We start from the raw sequence: 20,831 nt of genomic DNA on the forward strand, positions 1-20,831 counted from the left end.
TGGATCATTATTTCAGGCCTCTGGATTACTAGCCCAGTGACATTACCCCTACGCCACTGTACCCCAATTTTAATCGCTCCACCATTGGCAGCCGTGCCTTCAGCTGCCTGGGTCCCGAGCTCTGGAATTCCCTCCCTAAACCTCTCCGCCTCCCTCTCCTCCTTTAAGATGCTCCTTAAAACCGACCTTTTTGACCAAGTTTTTGATCAGCTGTCCCGATATCTCCTTATGTGGCTGAGTGTCAGATTCTGTCTGATAATCGCTCCTGTGAAGCACCTTGGGACGTTTTTACTATGCTAAAGGCACTGGATAAATACAAGTTAAATGCGAGTGGATGAGAAACACGGCCACCTTGACCCGCCTCCGTGTTTCGCCGCGATTTGTCGAGTTGAGTGTATCTCAGGGTTACAGTAAATGTGGGGATGTGCGGCTGTGAGATTAAAGGATGTTATCAACATGTTTGGCAAAGTGAAGCAGAATCGATCTAAAGTCGCCACTGTGTTAGGGCTGGGGTTGGGACACTGGTCGCCAACTCGGGTTGGATGTATTCCTGCAGGTTTCATCACATGACTTGCTGCCTCCGACCGCCCTGCCCGGGATGTGGGCGTCGCTGGCAAGGCCGGCATTTATTGCCCATCCCTAATTGCCCTTGATAAGGTGGTGGTGAGCCGCCTTGAACCGCTGCAGTCCGTGTGGTGAAGGTGCTCCCACAGTGCTGTTCGGGAGGGAGTTCCAGGATTTTGACCCAGCGATGATGAAGGATCGGCCAAGATATTTCCAAGTCAGGATGGTGGGTAACTTGGAGGTGGCGGTGTTCCCATGCGCCTGCTGCCCTTGTCCTTCTAGGTAGAAGAGGTCGCGGGTTTGGGAGGTGCTGCCGAAGAAGCTTTGGCGAGTTGCTGCAGTGCATCTTGTAGATCAGGGGTTCTTAATCGGGGGTCTACAGACCCCTATTGGTCTGCAAGAAGGTTGCAAGGGGTGCTCCAGTATCCCATAAACATCAGAAGTCTCCTCTGTATATTGAGACGAGTGGAATAGTATCAGCGATACAAAGAATGTGCCTGCGCAGTCAGTTCAGGTTCATGCTGTTGGACACCATTTGAACACTTAGACAAGTCTCGTTGCGAGGCACTGACTTTTACAGCAGTCTTTATCTCGGTAAGTTTTTCTTTTAGTCCAGCCCATCCGTATTCGCTTCCATGTTCCACTCGCCACTTTTAACTATTAAATAAAATAGTGGGTGTTAAAACTTCTCTTCCGGAGTGTTGAAAGCTGAATTGGGGGCGGAGAAATCGGCGAGTCAGTCCGGCGTTGTAGCGCGAGGCCTTCCTATCAACCCTTCTAACTCGAGCAGCAGTGTCACTTGGGGAGACCAGGTCAGGTCTGAGACTCATCTGAAACTCGGCTGCCCGTGTCCTAACTCGCACCAAGTCCCGTTCACCCATCTCCCCCCACCCCCCTCCTGCCGTGCTCACTGCCCCGTGTCCTAACTTGCACCAAGTCCGTTCGTCATTCACCCCCTGTGCTCGCTGACCTACATTGGCTCCCGGTTAAGCAACGCCTCAATTTCAAAATTCTCATCCTTGTTTTCAAATCCCTCCCTGGCCTCGCCCCTCCCTATCTCTGTAATCTCCTCCAGCCCCACAACCCCCCCCCCCCCCCCCGAGATATCTGCGCTCCTCCAATTGTGGCCTCTTCCGCATCCCTGATTTTAATTGCTCAACCATTGGTGGCTGTGCCTTCAGCTGCCTGGGCCATAAGCTCTGGAATTCCCTCCCTAAACCTCTCCGCCTCGCTACCCCTCTCTCCTCCTTTAAGACGTTCCTTAAAACCCACCTCTTTGACCAAGCTTTTGCTCACCTGCCCTAATATTTCCTTATGTGGCTCGGTGTCAAATTGTGTTTGATAATCACTCCTGTGAAGGGGCTTGGGACGTTTTACTACATTAAAGGCACTATATAAATGCAACTGGTGTCAAACTGCCAGGTCAGAGGTCGCTGGAGTGGCTCCCTGTCCTCAAATTCGGCTGCCCTCAAAAGTTTATCACCATCCTCCGCCTGCTTCACGACGACATGCAAGCCGTGATCCTGACCAACGGTTCCACCACAGACCCAATTCGCGTACGGATTGGAGTCAAGCAAGGCTGTGTCATTGCACCAACGCTCTTCTCGATCTTCCTTGCTGCAATGCTCCATCTCACCCTCGGTAAGCTCCCCGCTGGAGTGGAGCTAATTTTTAGAACAAATGGGAAACTATTCAACCTCCGTCGCCTCCAGTCCAGATCCAAGGTCGTCCCATCCTCTGTCGTCAAATTACATTATGCAGACGACGCTTGTGTCTGCGTACACTCTGAGGTCGAACTCCAAACCATCGTCAACACCTTCACCGAAGCGTATGAGAGCATAGGCCTTACACTAAACATCCGTAAGACAAAGGTCCTCTACCAACCTGCCCCCGCCACACAGTGCTGCCCCCCGATTATCAAAATCCACGACAAGGCCTTGGACAACGTGGACCACTTTCCATACTTCGGGAGCCTACTGTCAACAAGGGCAGACGTTGACGACGAAGTCCAACACCGCCTTCAGTGTGCCAGTGCGGCCTTTGGTCGCCTGGGGAAGAGAGTGTTTGAAGACCAGGACTTCAAACCCGGCACTAAGCTCATGGTCTACAGAGCAGTAGTGATACCCGCCCTGCTGTATGCCTCAGAGACATGGACCATGTACAGCAGGCACCTCAAAGCACTGGAGAGGTACCACCAATGCTGCCTCTACAAGATCCTGCAAATCCATTGGCAGGATAGGCGCACCAACGTCCGTGTTCTTGCTCAGGCCAACATCCCCAGCATCGAAGATCTGACCACGCTCGATCAGCTCTGATGGACGGGTCACATTGTCCGCATGCCCGATACGAGACTCCCAAAACAAGCGCTCTACTTGGAGCTCCGGCACAGTAAGAGAACCCCAGGTGGGCAGAGGAAACGCTTCAAGGACACCCTCAAAGCCTCCTTGGAAAGGTACAACATCCCCACCGACACCTGGGAATCCCCGGCCCAAGACCGCACAAAGTGGAGGAGAAGCATCCGGGAAGGCGCCAAACACCTCGAGTCTCTTCGCCGGGAGCAAGCGGAAGCCAAGCGCAAGGAGCGCACGTCAACCCAAGCACCCCACCCACCCGCCCGCCCGCCCCTTCGACCACCGTCTGCCCCACCTGTGACAGAGACTGTAGGTCCCGCATTGGACTCATCAGTCACCTGTGAACTCATTTTTAATGTGGAAGCAAGTCATCCTCGGTTCCGAGGGACTGCCTAAGAAGAGTGGCTCGGTGTCGCCACCTGCTGCCCATTCTGATTATAACCGGTGCTGCATTAAACAAGATTCTGAGGGGGATCCGAAATAACAACAGAAAATGCTGGAAAAACTCAGCAGGCCAGGCAACATCCGTGGAGAGAAAATAGAGTCAACGTTTTGGGTGAAAACCCTTTGTCAAGACTAAAGAAGCACAGGAAATGAAATAGATTGAAAGGCCGGGCTGGGAGAGAACAAAAGAGAAATGAAGAGACATTAAGAGGTATTTAAAACGAGAAGGGAAACTAAAAGGCGGATTCACCGGGTAGATTCTGAGAGATTGTTCCCCTGGCTGGAGACTCTCGAACCAGGGCCACAGTCTCAGGATAGGTCGGCCATTCAGGACTGAGCTGAGGAGGAATTTCTTCACAGGGTCGCTGGTTCGGAGACAAACACAAAGCGGCCTCGGAACAAAAATACCACAAAGGTGGCGGACCGAATACCCGCGGCACCGTTGGTCACTCGGCGCCCATTTCCGCCCCGCAGAGGATGGGTGGTGCATGGCGGGATATTGGAGGAGCGAGCCGGGAGGAGTGATGCATGGCGGGACTGTGGAGGAGCGAGCCGGGAGGAGTGGTGCATAGCGGGATAGTGGAGGAGCGACCCGGGATGAGTGGTGCATGGCGGGATAGTGGAGGAGTAGCCGGGAGCAATAGTGCATGGCGGGATAGTGGAGGAGTAGCCGGGCGGAATAGTGCATGGCGGGATAGTGGAGGAGTAGCCGGGAGGAATGGTGCATGGCGGGATAGTGGAGGAGTAGCCGGGAGGAATGGTGCATGGCGGGATAGTGGAGGAGTAGCCGGGAGGAATGGTGCATGGCGGGATAGTGGAGGAGTAGCCGGGAGGAATGGCCACCTCGCTCGGCGCGAACACCTACAACCGGCAGAACTGGGAGGACGCGGTGAGGAGAGCGGCGGGGGTCCGGGCCCGGGGGCGGTGAGGGAGGCCCGGGGGCGGTGAGGGGGGATCCCCGGGCTCGGGCAGTGAGCCGGAGCGGGTCCTGAGCGAGGGAGATTCGGCCTTGCCCCAGCTCCAGCTCCGGGCCGGCTCCCCGCCACTGAGGCCGCTTGTGAAGCGCGGCCGTTGCTGTCGGACAATCCCCGATATCGAGCCACAAAAACCTCAGGTGGAGTTTACAGGAGCGGGATTGGCCCTTCGGCCCCTCGAGCCTGCTCCATTCAATAAGATCATGGCTGATCTTCGACCTCATCTCCACTTTCTTGCACTATCCCCATATCCCTCGATTCCCTTAATATTCAAAAATCTATCGCTCTCTATCTTAGATATACTCAAGGACTGAGCCTCCACAGCCCTCTGGGGCAGAGAATTCCAAAGATTCACCACCCTCTGAGTGAAGAAATTCCTCCTCATCTCAGTCCTAACTGGCCGACCCCTTATTCTGAGACTGTGACCCCTGGTTCTAGACTCCCCAGCCAGGGGGAAACATCCTCCCTGCATCTACCCTGTCAAGCCCTGTAAGAATTTTGTATGTTTCAGCGAGATCACCTCTCATTCTTCTAAACTCTAGAGAATATAGGCCTAGTCTACTCAATCTCTCCTCATAGGACAATCCCCCCATCCCAGGAATCAGTCTGGTGAACCTTCGTTGCACTCCCTCTGTGGCAAGTATATCCTTCCTTAGGTAATGAGATCATGGCTGATCTACGACCTAACTCCATATACCCTCCTTTGCCCCATATCCCTTAATACCTTTGGTTAACAAAAGGCTATCAATCACATAGATTAAAATTAACAATTGATCAAGCACCAATTGCCGTTTGCGGAAGAGAGTTCCAAACTTCTACCACCCTTTGTGTGTAGAAGTGTTTCCTAATTTCACTCCTGAAAGGTCTGGCTCTAATTTTTAGACTCTGCCCCCTAGTCCTAGAATCCCCAACCAGCGGAAATAGGGTAGCAGAGAGAAACTACCTGTTCCCCTTAATATCCCGAAAACTTCGATCAGATCACCCCTTAACCTTCTAAATTCTAGGGAATTTAGTTTGTGTAATCTCTCCTCGTAATTTAACCCTTGGAGTTTGGGGGATGGTCAGCCTGGCCCTTTCAGTTCTTCTCAATCTACCTTTACAGGCTGCAAATGCAATCGCTTTTAAGCTTCGTATCAATGATAGTCAGAATTGCTCGCGTGTAATAACTGCATGACGTAGTTGTCTTGAGCACTGACAGATCTCCACATCTCGCCCCTGGAGTTTTTGTCAGTTACCTTAAATCTGTGTCCTCTGGTTCCCGACCCAGTGGAAACAGTTCCTCCCTATCTACGCTCAAAACTCTTAATAATGATCATAAACACCTATTAAATCTCACCGTAGCCTTATATTGCGCCTCCTGATCTCTCTCTCTCTATTTTCTCTCTCTCTCTTTATTCTGTCTGTCTGTCTCTTCTCTCTCTCTCTTGCTGTCTCTCTATTCTCTCCCTCTCTCCTGGTGCCCTGCCCCAACTGCTGTTAGCTGTCTTTGTGGGTGTCTGGTTCAGGAGAGCTAGTGTGAGCCTGATGTTTGTCAGTAAATCTGTGGATGCAGATAGTATCGTCCATCAAACTTGGCTTGTGTGTGGACAGAGCACAGTACTGGTGGGTACAGGTCTGTCACAGTATAACACTGGGGTACAGTACTGGTGGCTACAGGTCTGTCACTGCATAACACTGGGGTACAGTACTGGTGGGTACAGGTCTGTCACTGTATAACACTGGGGTACAGTACTGGTGGCTACAGGTCTGTCACTGCATAACACTGGGGTACAGTACTGGTGGATACAGGTCTGTCACTGTAACACTGGGGTACAGGACTGGTGGATACAGGTCTGTCACTGTATAACACTGGGGTACAGGACTGGTGGGTACAGGTCTGTCACTGTAACACTGGGGTACAGTACTGGTGGGTACACATCTGTCACTGTATAACACGGGTACAGAACTGGTGGGTACAGGTCTGTCGCTGTATAACACTGGGGTACAGTACTGGTGGGTACAGGTCTGTCACTGTATAACATTGGGGTGCAGTACTGGTGGGTACAGGCCTGTCACTGTATGACACTGGGGTACAGTACTGGTGGGTACAGGCCTGTTACTGCATAACACGGGTACAGTACTGGTGGGTACAGGTCTGTCACTATAACACTGGGGTACAGTACTGGTGAGTACAGGTCTGTCTCTTACACTTAGATACAGGACTGGTGGGTACAGGTCTGTCACTGTGTAACTCTGGGGTACAGTACTGGTGGGTACAGGTCTGTCACTGTATAACACTAGGGTACAGTACTGGTGGGTACAGGTCTGTCACTGTACAACACTGGGGTACCGTACTGGTGGGTACAGGACTGTCACTGTATAACACGGGTACAGTACTGGTGGGTACAGGTCTGTCACTATAACACTGGGGTACAGTACTGGTGGGTACAGGTCTGTCTCTATAACACGGGTACAGTACTGGTGGGTACAACTCTGTCACTAACATGGGGGTACAGTACAAGTGGGTACAGGTCCGTCTCTTACACTTCGATACAGGACTGGTGTGTGCAGGCCTGTCACTGAATAACACTGGGATACAGTACTGGTGTGTACAGGCCTGTCACTGTATAACACTAGGGTACAGTACTGGTGGGGACAGGTCTGTCACTGTATAACACTGGGATACAGTACTGGTCTGTACAGGCCTGTCACTGTATAACACTAGGGTACAGTACTGGTGGGTACAGGTCTGTCACTGTATAACACTGGGGTGCAGTACTGCTGGGTACAGGTCTGTCACTGTATAACACTGGGGTACACGACTGGTGGGTACAGGTTTGTCACTAACACTGGGGTACCGTACTGGTGGGTACAGGTCTGTCACTGTATAACACTGGGGTACAGTACTGGTGGGTACAGGTCTGTCACTAAAACATTGGGGTACAGTACTGGTGGGTACAGGTCTGTCGCTGTATAACACTGGGGTACAGGACTGGTGGGTACAGGTCTGTCACTATAACACTGGGGTACAGTACTGGTGGGTACAGGTCTGTCACTGTATAACACGGGTACAGTACTGGTGGGTACAGGCCTGTCACTATAACACTGGGGTACAGTACTGGTGGGTACAGGTTTGTCACTGTATAACACTGGGGTACAGTACTGGTGGGTACAGGTCTGTTGCTGTATAACACTGGGGTACAGTACTGGTGGGTACAGGTCTGTCAGTGTATAACATGGGTACAGTACTGGTGGGTACAGGTCTGTCACTAACACTGGGGTACAGGACTGGTGGGTACAGGTCTGTCGCTGGAAAACACTTGGGTACAGGACTGGTGGGTACAGGTCTGTCGCTGGAAACACGGGTACAGTACTGGTGGGTACAGGTCTGTCGCTGTATAACACCGGGGTACAGTACTGGTGTGTACAGGTCTGTCACTGTATAACACTGGGATACTGTACTGGTGGGTACAGGTCTGTCACTGTATAACACGGGGGTACAGTACTGGTGGGTACAGGTCTGTCACTGTATAACACGGGGGTGCAGTACTGGTGGGTACAGGTCTGTCACTGTATAACACTGGGGTACAGTACTGGTGGGTACAGGTCTGTCACTGTATAACACTGGGGTACAGTACTGGTGTGTACAGGTCTGTCACTGTATAACACTGGGGTACCATACTGGTGGGTACAGGTCTGTCACGATAACACTGGGGTACAGTACTGGTGGGTACAGGTCTGTCACTGTATAACACAGGTACACCACTGGTGGGTACAGGCCTGTCACTGTATAACACTGGTACAGTTCTGGTGGGCACAGGTCTGTCACTGTATAACTGGTACAGTACTGGTGGGTACAGGTCTGTCTCTATAACACGGGTGCAGTACTGGTGGGTACAGGTCTGTCTCTATAACACGGGTGCAGTACTGGTGGGTACAGGCCTGTCACTGTATAACACTGGGGTACAGTACTGGTGGGTACAACTCTGTCACTAACATGGGGGTACAGTACTGGTGGGTACAGGTCTGTCACTGTATAACACTGGGGTACAGTACTGGTGGGTACAGGTCTGTCACTGTATAACGGGTACAGTACTGGTGGGTATAGGTCTGTCACTGTATAACACTGGAGTACAGCACTGGTGGGTACAGGTCTGTCACTGTATAACATTGGGGTACAGTACTGGTGGGTACAGGTCTGTCACTGTATAACATTGGGGTACAGTACTGGTGGGTACAGACCTGTCACTGTATAACACGGGTACAGTACAGGTGGGTACAGGTCCGTCTCTTACACTTCGATACAGGACTGGTGGGTATAGGTCTGTCACTGTATAACACTGGGATACAGTACTGGTGTGTACAGGCCTGTCACTGTATAACACTGGGGTACAGTACTGGTGGGTACAGGCCTGTCACTATAACACTGGGGTACAGTACTGGTGGGTACAGGTCCGTCACTGTATAACACTGGGGTACAGTACTGGTGGGTACAGGCCTGTCACTATATCACTGGGGTACAGTACTGGTGGGTACAGGCCTGTCACTGTATAACACTGGGGTACAGTACTGGTGGGTACAGGTCTGTCTCTGCATAACACTGGGGTACAGTACTGGTGGGTACAGGTCTGTCACTGTATAACACTGGGGTACAGGACTGGTGGGTACAGGCCTGTCACTGTATAACACTGGGGTACAGTACTGTTGGGTACAGGTCTGTCACTGTATAACACTGGGGTACAGTACTGGTGGGTACAGGTCTGTCTCTATAACACGGGTGCAGTACTGGTGGGTACAGGTCTGTCTCTATAACACGGGTGCAGTACTGGTGGGTACAGGTCTGTCACTGTATAACACTGGGGTACAGTACTGGTGGGTACAGGTCTGTCACTGTATAACACTGGGGTACAGTACTGGTGGGTACAGGCCTGTCACTGTATGACACTGGGATACAGTACTGGTGAGTACAGGTCTGTCACTGTATAACACTGGGGTACAGTACTGGTGGGTACAGGCCTGTCACTATAACACGGGTACAGTACTGGTGGGTACAGGTCTGTCACTGTATAACGGGTACAGTACTGGTGGGTACAGGTCTGTCGCTGTATAACGGGTACAGTACTGGTGGGTACAGGTCCGTCACTGTATAACACTGGGGTACAGTTCTGGTGGGTACAGGCCTGTCACTATAACACTAGGGTACAGTACTGGTGGGTACAGGTCTGTCACTGTATAACACTGGGGTACAGTACTGGTGGGTACAGGTCTGTCACTGTATAACACTGGGGTACAGGACTGGTGGGTACAGGTCTGTCACTGTATAACACTGGGGTACAGTACTGGTGGGTACAGGTTCTGCCACTGTATAACACTGGGGTACGGTACTGGTGGGTACAGGTCTGTCACTGTATAACACTGGGGTACAGTACTGGTGGGTACAGGCCTGTCACTGTATAACACTGGGGTACAGTACTGGTGGGTACAGGCCTGTCACTATATGACTGGGGTACAGTACTGGTGGGTACAGGCCTGTCACTGTATAACACTGGGGTACAGTACTGGTGGGTACAGGTCTGTCACTATAACACGGGTACAGTACTGGTGGGTACAGGTCTGTCACTGTATAACGGGTACAGTACTGGTGGGTACAGGTCTGTCGCTGTATAACACGGGTACAGTACTGGTGGGTACAGGCCTGTCACTGTATAACACGGGTACAGTACTGGTGGGTACAGGTCTGTCACTATAACACTGGGGTACAGTACTGGTGGGTACAGGTCTGTCACTGTATAACACTGGGGTACAGTACTGGTGGGTACAGGTCTGTCTCTATAACACGGGTACAGTACTGGTGGGTACAACTCTGTCACAAACACGGGGGTACAGTACAAGTGGGTACAGGTCCGTCTCTTACACTTCGATACAGGACTGGTGGGTACAGGTCTGTCACTGTATAACACTGGGATACAGTACTGGTGTGTACAGGCCTGTCACTGTATAACACTAGGGTACAGTACTGGTGGGTACAGGCCTGTCACTGTATAACACTGGGGTACAGTACTGGTGGGTACAGGTCTGTCACTATAACACTGGGGTACAGTACTGGTGGGTACAGGTCTGTCGCTGTATAACACTGGGGTACACGACTGGTGGGTACAGGTTTGTCACTGTAACACTGGGGTACAGTACTGGTGGGTACAGGTCTGTCACTAAAACATTGGGGTACAGTACTGGTGGGTACAGGTCTGTCGCTGTATATCACTGGGGTACAGGACTGGTGGGTACAGGCCTGTCACTGTGTAACACTGGGGTACAGTACTGGTGAGTACAGGTCTGTCACTGTATAACACTGGGGTACGGTACTGGTGGGTACAGGTCTGTCACTGTATAACACGGGTACAGTACTGGTGGGTACAGGTCTGTCACTGTATAACACTGGGGTACAGGACTGGTGGGTACAGGTCTGTCACTGTATAACACTGGGGTACAGGACTGGTGGGTACAGGTCTGTCACTGTATAACACTGGGGTACAGTACTGGTGGGTACAGGTCTGTCACTGTATAACACTGGGGTACAGGACTGGTGGGTACAGGTCTGTCACTGTATAACACTGGGGTACATACTGGTGGGTACAGGTCTGTCACTATAACACTGGGGTACAGTACTGGTGGGTACAGGTCTGTCACTATAACACTGGGGTACAGTACTGGTGGGTACAGGTCTGTCACTGTATAACACGGGTACAGTACTGGTGGGTACAGGTCTGTCACTGTATAACGGGTACAGTACTGGTGGGTACAGGTCTGTCACTGTATAACACTGGGGTACAGTACTGGTGGGTACAGGTCTGTCACTGTATAACACTGGGGTACAGGACTGGTGGGTACAGGTCTGTCACTGTATAACACTGGGGTACATACTGGTGGGTACAGGTCTGTCACTATAACACTGGGGTACAGTACTGGTGGGTACAGGTCTGTCACTATAACACTGGGGTACAGTACTGGTGGGTACAGGTATGTCACTATACACTGGGGTACAGTACTGGTGGGTACAGGTTCTGCCACTATAACACTGGCGTACAGTACTGGTGGGTACAGGTCTGTCAGTGTATAACACTGGGGTACAGTACTGGTGGGTACAGGCCTGTCACTGTATAACACTGGGGTACAGTACTGGTGGGTACAGGCCTGTCACTAACACTGGGGTACAGTACTGGTGAGTACAGGTCTGTCGCTGTATAACACTGGGGTACAGTACTGGTGGGTACAGGTCTGTCACTGTATAACACTGGGGTACAGTACTGGTGGGTACAGGCCTGTCACTATAACACTGGGGTACAGTACTGGTGAGTACAGGTCTGTCGCTGTATTACACTGGGGTACAGTACTCGCGGGTACAGGTCTGTCACTGTATTACACTGGGGTACAGTACTGGTGGGTACAGGTCTGTCACTGTATAACACTGGGGTACAGTACTGGTGGGTACAGGTCTGTCACTGTATTACACTGGGGTACAGTACTGGTGGGTACAGGTCTGTCACTGTATAACACTGGGGTACAGTACTGGTGGGTACAGGTCTGTCACTGTATTACACTGGGGTACAGTACTGGTGGGTACAGGTCTGTCACTGTATTACACTGGGGTACAGTACTGGTGGGTACAGGTCTCACTGTATAACACTGGGGTATAGGACTGGTGGGTACAGGCCTGTCACTATAACACTGGGGTACAGTACTGGTGAGTACAGGTCTGTCGCTGTATAACACTGGGGTACAGTACTGGTGGGTACAGGCCTGTCACTATAACACTGGGGTACAGTACTGGTGAGTACAGGTCTGTCGCTGTATAACACTGGGGTACAGTACTGGTGGGTACAGGTCTGTCACTGTATAACACTGGGGTACAGTACTGGTGGGTACAGGCCTGTCACTATAACACTGGGGTACAGTACTGGTGAGTACAGGTCTGTCGCTGTATTACACTGGGGTACAGGTCTGTCACTGTATTACACTGGGGTACAGTACTGGTGGGTACAGGTCTGTCACTGTATAACACTGGGGTACAGTACTGGTGGGTACAGGTCTGTCACTGTATTACACTGGGGTACAGTACTGGTGGGTACAGGTCTGTCACTGTATAACACTGGGGTACAGTACTGGTGGGTACAGGTCTGTCACTGTATTACACTGGGGTACAGTACTGGTGGGTACAGGTCTGTCACTGTATAACACTGGGGTATAGGACTGGTCCGTACCCTGAAACATTAGCCTACCTTTCTTCCTTCAGAGGCCGGTGGGCTTGTTGTGAATTTGCCGCATTTCCTGTTGATCACTTTGTCCCGTGTTTGTATCTTTATTTTGATGCAACATCTTTCCTGCCCTTTGTTGCGAGTTCTATTCTGGAGATACCACTAACACTTTTTCTATTGTGCGATTAGGATTTTCCAATCCTGTGCCAAACATGCCTGGGAGAAAACCCGTACATTCGAATGGTGAGTTCTCTGTTGAGTTTGTACGCGTGGCGGTTTGGGAAGGGGTGCGTTTAGTTCTGCTGCCTCATAAATCCTAAACCACAACATCAGCAAGCTCTGTTAGAGTGAACAAGCTGAGATATGTGGAAATCAGTGGGAGTGTGAACCGAAATGTGAAGCTGCCTCCGATGCACCTGAGGGACCCACTACAAAACAAGAAAGAAAAACCTGCGTTTCTGTCGCGCTTTTCACAACATCAGGACGTCCCAAAGCGCTTTACAACCAACGGCAGCCAGTTTGCACACCACAAGGTCCCACAAACAGCAATGTGATATTGTCCAGATAATCTCTTTTGGTGATGTTGGTTGAGGGATAAATATTGGCCCCAGGACACCGGGGAGAACTCCCCCTGCTCTTCTTCGAAATAGTGGCCGTGGGATCTTTTACGTCCACCCGAGAGAGCGGACGGGGCCTCGGTTTAACGTCTCATCCGAAAGACGGCACCTCCGACAGTGCAGCGCTCCCTCAGTCGTCGTCTTCTTAGGCAGTCCCTCGGGAACCAAGGATGACTTGCTTCCACATTAAAAATGAGTTCTCAGGTGACTGATGAGTCCAATGCAGGACCTACAGCCTCTGTCACAGGTGGGGCAGACGGTGGTTGAAGGGGCGGGTGGGTGGGGTGCTTGGGTTGACGTGCGCTCCTTGCGCTGCCTGAGCTTGGCTTCCGCTCGCTCCTGGCGAAGAGACTCGAGGTGTTTGGCGCCTTCCCGGATGCTTCTCCTCCACTTTGTGCGGTCTTGGGCCAGGGATTCCCAGGTGTCGGTGGGGATGTTACACTTTTTCCAAGGAGGCTTTGAGGGTGTCCTTGAAGCGTTTCCTCTGCCCACCTGGGGCTCTCTTGCCGTGCCGGAGCTCTGAGTAGAGCGCTTGTTTTGGGAGTCTCGTATCGGGCATGCGGACGATGTGACCCGTCCATCGGAGCTGAGTACTCCCTCAGTACTGCAGTAGGCGTGTCAGCGTGGATTTTTGTGCTCAAGTCTCTGGAGTGGGACTTGAACCCACAACCTCCTGACTCGGAGGCACAGCTGACCCTTATAAGCCAAGGCAATCCTTATTTAGCAGCATAACATTGAACGTGTGACGTATGATATGGGTAAAGTGGTATGGATGTGTGTATGCAAATTTCTTAACTTTAATGTAATTTATTACGTACGATAAAGTCCAGAGCAAGAAAAGACCATTCAACCCCATCAAGCTCATTCTATCCAGTGCCCCATGTTCGGTTCATCTGTCGTGGGCCCCATTCGCACCACTTTTTAATCTCCTAACACTTGGTTCCTTGTCCACCCTGCGATGGGAAATTAAAATAATTAAAGCAGTGTTGTTTATTTCTGTCTAGCCACCCTCCCTCCCGCAGTCCACCTTCTCAACTGACATCGATCTAACTCCTTGTTTAAAGTTGTCCATTGCTTCCAAATCGGCTCAGTTCTGTGGGACTCTTAAAGTGGGGCGGAAATGAATGTATTTCAGATTTCTGACAATCAGGAAACACACAGCAGGTCAGACAGCATCTGCAAAAATAGCTGTTAACATCAAACTGTCTCTCCTGTCTATACAAGTGGAGTGGTCATTTCCATTTCCAGCATTTCCTCTTTATCTGGGGGGTGTCCCCCCGCCCTAATCTCCATACTCCCGCAGGATCTTGGTTCTCCCCCTGTAATCTCTAATAACTCAAGGTTTGGGAATTTGTGGGCTCGGGTCCTGTTCGCATTGTTAAAACTTTCAGGGTTAATAAAATATTCTCGAGTATATGATCGGTGTTAATCTGCATTTTTGTTACCAATTTAAAGCGAGGCAGATGATAATAGATTGTACTTGTTTATGGATCCCACTCCAGAGACTTGAGCACATAATCCAGGCTGACACTCCCAGCGCAGTACTGAGGTGCCGTCTTTCAGATGAAACATTAAACCGAGGCACCGGCTGCTCTCTCGGGTGGACGTAAAAGATCCCACGGCCACTATTTCGAAGAAGAGCAGGGGAGTTCTCCCCGGTGTCCCGGGACCAATATTTATCCCTCAATCAACATCACTAAAACAAATTATCTGGTCATTATCACATTGCTGTTTGTGGGAGCTTGCTGTGCGCAAAATGGTTGTCACGTTTCCTACATTACAACAGTGACTACACTTCAAAAAGTACTTCATTGGTGGTAAAGCACTTCGGGGCGTCCTGAGGTCGTGAAAGGCGTTCTAGAAATGCAAGTTCCTTCTTATTTTTAAAAAAAGTTGCTTCGGTCCCCTCCTTTCCTGAAGGTGCTCGTTCCCTGTGGGATACATCTGTACAAACGGCAGTTGTCCCGTGGAACTCGTTCTTGCTGTGTGAGCCCAGAAAGTGACAGCTATTTGACTATGGTGGGCACCGCAGCCAAACCTGATTCCATCTTCGCCCGGAGTCGGCATGTGCCGCTGGACAGTGCGCAAACCTGGGACCTCTGGATTGTCTTCTCTCTCCACCAACCTCCCTCCCTAACCCAGGGAGCATTGGGCCAGGTGTGGCACCCCCTATCGCTCGCCCACGGTGAAGTCAACTCCCTCAGCGCGGACCAGGGTACGAACCCAGGGCGGCCTTTTCCTTTCTTAATGCAAATTGGGGGGAAATTTCTTCACCCAGAGGGTTGTGGGGGGTCTGGAACTCAATGCCTGAAAGGGTGGTAGAGGCAGGAACCCTAACCACATTTAAAAAGTACTTGGATGTGCACTTGGGACGCTCCAACCTGCAGGGCTACGGACCAAGAGCTGGGAAGTGGGATTAGGCTGGAGAGCTCTTTGTTGGCTGGCGCGGACACGATGGGCCGAAATGGCCTCCTTGCGTGCTGTAACTTTCTACGATTCTATGAAATATGAATGGTACTGACGGAGATCCTATCCTCGCCCTTAGCATTGGCTAGGCTAGCCGTCGGCACCCTGCGATGGGCTTTAATTGCATCTAATGTGTTGTTTTTTATTTACGATTTCAGACAAAAGAAAAATATGGGAAAGAATGCAAGGTGCGTATGTGTCCGAGGTTCGAAGGTACAGTCTCTTGCACTCCCGTTCACCCTGGGCTATTAGAACGGGATTGCATACAAGGTCACGTAACGGGACTCGGAGTTTCCTTTCATTGGGGAAAGGGCGGGGGGGGGGCGAGGCTATTTGGGCAGCTCTTTCAAAAGAGTTGGCGCAGGCACGATGGGCCGAATGGCCGCCTCCTGTGCCGTATACGGGGTGGGACATTTAGGACTGAGATGAGGAGAAATTTCTTCACTCAGAGGGTGGTGAACCTGTGGAATTCTCTACCACAGAAGGCTGTGGAGGCCAAGTCACTGAATATATTTAAGAAGGAGATAGCTAGATTTCTAGGCACAAAAGGGTATGGGGAGAGAGCGGGAATATGATACAGGAAACTTTGTGCTATCCGGCACCGACGGGACCGAGCTGTTGCCGTCCCATCAAAACTGCCGGACAAACCAGCGCTAATGTTGAAACATACGGAGATTTCGAGCTCCGTATCCGGCAACAAACACTGTTGCTTAGCAACAGCTTCTAAACAGTCGGCCGTACCTTGCAAGTGTCTCTGTAGCTTAGCAACAGCTTCAGCGAGACCTTGCAGAGCCTGACTGGTGGAAAAAAAAAGCAACGAAAAGAAAAAAAAACCTAACGAAACGGCTCCTGATTTTTGCCGGTGGCTCGAGCATTCCGGACAGTTAACCTCCGGATAAACCAAAGTTTCCTGTATTGAGATATAGGATCAGCCATGATCTCATTGAATGGCGGAGCAGGCTCGAATGGCCGACTCCTGCTCCTATTTTTCTATGTATCATTCGCAGATGAATGATCAATGATAAACTGTCGTCCTGCAGCTTTGAAGTATGTTAATGTCCCTAATTTGGTATAATAATGGTTTAAATTGTTTTGCTGTGTAATCACATTAACCGCCATGATTACATTAATCTGGGGATTAAACTAGCAGTATAATCCAGCACAGACACAGGAATAACAGGGCCTAAAGTCTGTGCTGATGTTTTGCTCCTCGTCTAATTCCACTCTCTTGCTCACTCCCCGTACCCTTTAATGTTCCTGCCCCTCAATGAACTGCATAGTTCTAGTCTGAAACTATTTTTGGTCTCTGCTTCTGCAGCAGATTTTCCTCATTTTAATCGCGCGAAGGATCTTTCCCAACCTCCCTTTAATTCCAACTATGTAAACCTTTTAATACATTCTGTACCATTCACAATGATCTCTACCTCTGCTGTGGCAGCACTAGTGCGCAGTCTACTCCTGGTTCCATGTCCATTTCTTTGGCATTAAAACATTGGCCCAGAACTTGGTGTCGGGGGCTTGCCGCGCGTGCAAGCCCCCGATGTGCACTCACCCTGCGCGCCGACATCTGAAACCTGGCCCGCAGTGGGTTTCCTGTCAGTGGCCCGGTTCTGATGTCGGCGCGCTGTGCTAACCTGACCCAGCGGCGTAGTTAGTGCGATGTGCCGGCTGGGATCAGGTGAGCACTGTGCAGCCAATCAGGGGAGGGGAAACTTCATTCATAAGTTTGAGAGTAAGAACTGTCAAACTCATGAGAAGTACTGCACCCCAAAACACTACTTAAACTTTAAATAAAATTTTAAAAAACATCCCAATCATTAAATTAAGTATAAATAAGTTTAAAAAAATAATTTAAACAATTTTTTTTTTGAAAAAAATAAATGTTTAATAAAAAGGGTCTAAAACTAAACTTACCTTATTGTAGATTCTTTAAAATAATAAACCTGTGGGAAAAAAAATTTCTACATTGCACTAAAACACCACTTATCTGTAAAAAATAAATACTTACGTGTGCTTTTTACAAGCGTAAAGACCGGAGGCCTTTACACATGCGGAAATCCCCCAAAACAGAGGAAATCCAAGACGCACGCGCTGCCCCCTACAGCGCACGCGCTAGCCTCTTCACCTCTTGGGTTAGAGGAGAGGAAATGCCGGTTTTCAGCGCATGCGCTGTGCATGCTGAAAACCGGCATTTCCTCCGGCCAGACGCGTGAGTAGCCCTTCCGTACTCACGCGTTTGGGGAGGAATTTCTGCCCCATTAGAATTAAGCAACTTTGAAAACAGATGCCGGTAGACTGTAAGTTTAACTAAACTTCTGCAGTGATGTGTTGTGTGCACATCCGGCCACTAACGGGCACTGCAGGGACGTAACGCCAGAATCGTTTTTCCACACAGCACCGACTGGTGGCTGGAATTGGATAAGACGAATTTCAGTACAGATTGTAGGAGTATATTGCAAACCCACAAGGTGGCAGGCATCATCCAGGCAACCAAAGACTGAGAATTTTGTGGGATTTTTCCTCCCTTCACTGCTGAAATCAGCTATCTCAGGATTGACTAGGAATCGAACCTGGGACCACCTCCGTAACATCACCCGACTCCGCCCCTGCCTCAGCTCATCTGCTGCTGAAACCTTCATCCATGCCTTTGTTACCTCCAGACTCGACTGTCCCAACACACTCCCGGCCGGCCTCCCACCCTCCATAAACTGGAGCTCCTCCAATACGCTGCTGCCCGTGTCCTAACTCGCACCAAGCCTCGTTGACCCATCGCCCCCTACATTGGCTCTCGGTCCGGCAACGCCTCGATTTTAAAATTCTCATCCTGGTTTTCAAATCCCGCCATGGCTGCTCCCCCTCCCTATCTCTGTAACCTCCTCCAGCCCCACAACCCTCCGCGATCTCTGCGCTCCTCCAATTCTGGCCTCTTGAGCATCCCCCGATTTCCATCGCTCCACTATTGGCGCCCGTGCCTTCAGCTGCCGAGACCCTAAGCTCTGGAATTCCCTCCCTAAACCTCTCCGCCTCTCCTCCTTTAAGGTGCTCCTCAAACCGACCTCTTTGACCAAACCTTTGATCATCTGCCCAAAATCTCCTTCTGTGGCTCGGTGTCATATTTTGTTCGATAATTGCTCTTGTGAAGCACCTTGGGAAGTTTTACTACGTTAAAGGCGCTATATAAATGCAAGTTGCTGTTGTTGAGAGACCTCCTTGCCCTGTGTGGCTCAGTGACAGGGACTTTTTTTTTTAAAAAAAGGATTTTTTTCCACATTAAACATATTTCCAACATGGTGATCATTCCGTTGTAACAGACAATCATACCTTTATTGGTTTTTAGCAACAGATATTAAAGTTATTAAAGACACTAACAACATTGTCATTATTTCGTTATACTGTACAGACTTTCCTTTACCATGAGCTTCAAAACTAAAAATTTGTTGGCCACGACCGTATATTAATCAACTTCAAAAATTGGTCAGAAAATGCCATCCTTAAATTCTTTTCCGAATAAATCCACAAAGCCTTATAATAAGAACATAAGAAGTAGGAGCAGGAGTAGCCCATACGGCCCCTCGGGCCTGCTCTGCCATTCAATAGGATCATGGCTGATCTGAACCTAGACTCACGTCCACTTCTCTGCCCGCTCCCCGTAACCTCTAATTCCCTTATCTGCTAGGAAACTGTCTATCTCCATTTTAAATTTATTTAATGTCGCAGCTTCCACAACTCTCTGAGGTAGCAAATTCCATAGATTTACTACCCTCTGAGTGAAGAAGTTTCTCCTCATCTCAGTTTTGAAAGGGCAGCCCCTTATTCTAAGATTATGCCCCCTAGTTCTAGTCTCACCCATCAGTGGAAACATCCTCCCCGCATCCACCCGATCAAGCCCCCTCACAATCTTATATGTTTCGATAAGATCGCCTCTCATTCTTCTGAATTCCAATGAGTAGAGTCCCAACCTACTCAACCTTTCCTCATAAGTCAACCCCCTCATCTCCAAAATCAACCGAGTGAACCTTCTGAACTGCCTCGAGAGCAAGTATATCTTTTCTTAAATATGGAAACCAAAACTGTACGCAGTATTCCAGGTGTGGCCTCACCAGTACCCTGTATAACTGAAGCAAGACTTCCCTGCTTTTATACTCCATCCCCCTTGCAATAAAAGCCAAGATTCCATTGGCCTTCCTGATCACCTGCTGTACCTGCATACTAACCTTCTGTGTTTCATGCACCAGGACCCCCAGATCCCTTTGTACTGTAGCACTTTGCAGTTTCTCTCCATTTAGATAATAACTTGCTCTTTGATTTTTTCTACCAAAGTGCATATCCTCACACTTTCCAACATTATATTCCATCTGCCAAATTTATGCCCACTCACTTAGCCTGTCTATGTCCTTTTGCAGGTTTTTTATGTCCTCCTCACTCACTGCTTTCCCTTCCATCTTTGTATCGTCGGCAAACTTGGATATGTTGCACTTGGTCCCCTCCTCCAAATCATTAATATAGATTGTAAAGAGTCGGGGTCCCAGCACTGACCCCTGCGGAACACCACTAGTTACTGATTGCCAGCCCGAGAACGAACCATTTATCCCAACTCTCTGTTTTCTGTTAGATAGCCAATCTTCCACCCATGCCAGTATATTACCCCCAATCCCGTGATTTTTTATCTTGTGCAGTAATCTTTTGTGTGGCACCTTGTCAAATGCCTTTTGGAAGTCCAAATACACTACATCCACTGGTTCCCCTTTATCCACCCTGTTTGTTACGTCCTCAAAGAATTCGAGCAAATTTGTCAAACATGACTTCCCCTTTATAAAACCATGCTGAGTCTGTCCGATTAAATTATGTTTATCCAAATGTCCTGTTACTGCTTCCTTAATAATGGACTCCAACATTTTACCAACCACAGATGTTAGGCTAACTGGTCTATAGTTTCCAGCCTTTTGTCTACCTCCCTTTTTAAATAAGGGCATTACTTTAGCAGTTTTCCAATCTGCTGGGACCTTTCCTGAATCCAGGGAGTTTTGGAAAATTACCACCAATGCATCCGCAATCCCAACAGCTACTTCTCTCAAGACCCTAGGATGTAAGCCATCAGGTCCAGGGGATTTATCTGCCTTAAGTCTCATTATCTTACCGAGTACCATCTCCTTAGTGATTTTAATCGTGTTTAGCTCCTTCCCC

At 49.8% G+C, this 20,831-nt stretch overlaps 2 protein-coding genes across 2 annotated transcripts in view; one reads left to right on the forward strand and one right to left on the reverse strand.

The window, feature by feature from the left end:
- Positions 1–4,076: 4,076 nt before the first annotated feature.
- Positions 4,077–20,831, forward strand: part of rbm22 (RNA binding motif protein 22) — a 34,953-nt gene continuing 18,198 nt past the window's right edge. Inside the window, exons 1-3 of the mRNA XM_085996013.1 lie at positions 4,077–4,248; positions 12,754–12,807; positions 15,806–15,835. Of these exons, the coding sequence (XP_085852139.1) occupies positions 4,195–4,248; positions 12,754–12,807; positions 15,806–15,835 (138 nt within the window). The 5' untranslated portion in view covers positions 4,077–4,194. The remainder of the gene's footprint in view (positions 4,249–12,753; positions 12,808–15,805; positions 15,836–20,831) is intronic.
- LOC147114360 (myozenin-2) overlaps positions 13,969–20,831 on the reverse strand; it is a 77,222-nt gene continuing 70,359 nt past the window's right edge. Inside the window, exon 6 of the mRNA XM_085996015.1 lies at positions 13,969–14,134. Coding sequence (XP_085852141.1) covers positions 14,071–14,134 — 64 coding nt within the window. The 3' untranslated portion in view covers positions 13,969–14,070. The remainder of the gene's footprint in view (positions 14,135–20,831) is intronic.

The sequence above is a fragment of the Somniosus microcephalus genome, chromosome 8 (assembly GCF_052327205.1).
Source record: "Somniosus microcephalus isolate GS21.2 chromosome 8, FLI_Smic_1.0, whole genome shotgun sequence".
NCBI lineage: Eukaryota > Metazoa > Chordata > Chondrichthyes > Squaliformes > Somniosidae > Somniosus > Somniosus microcephalus.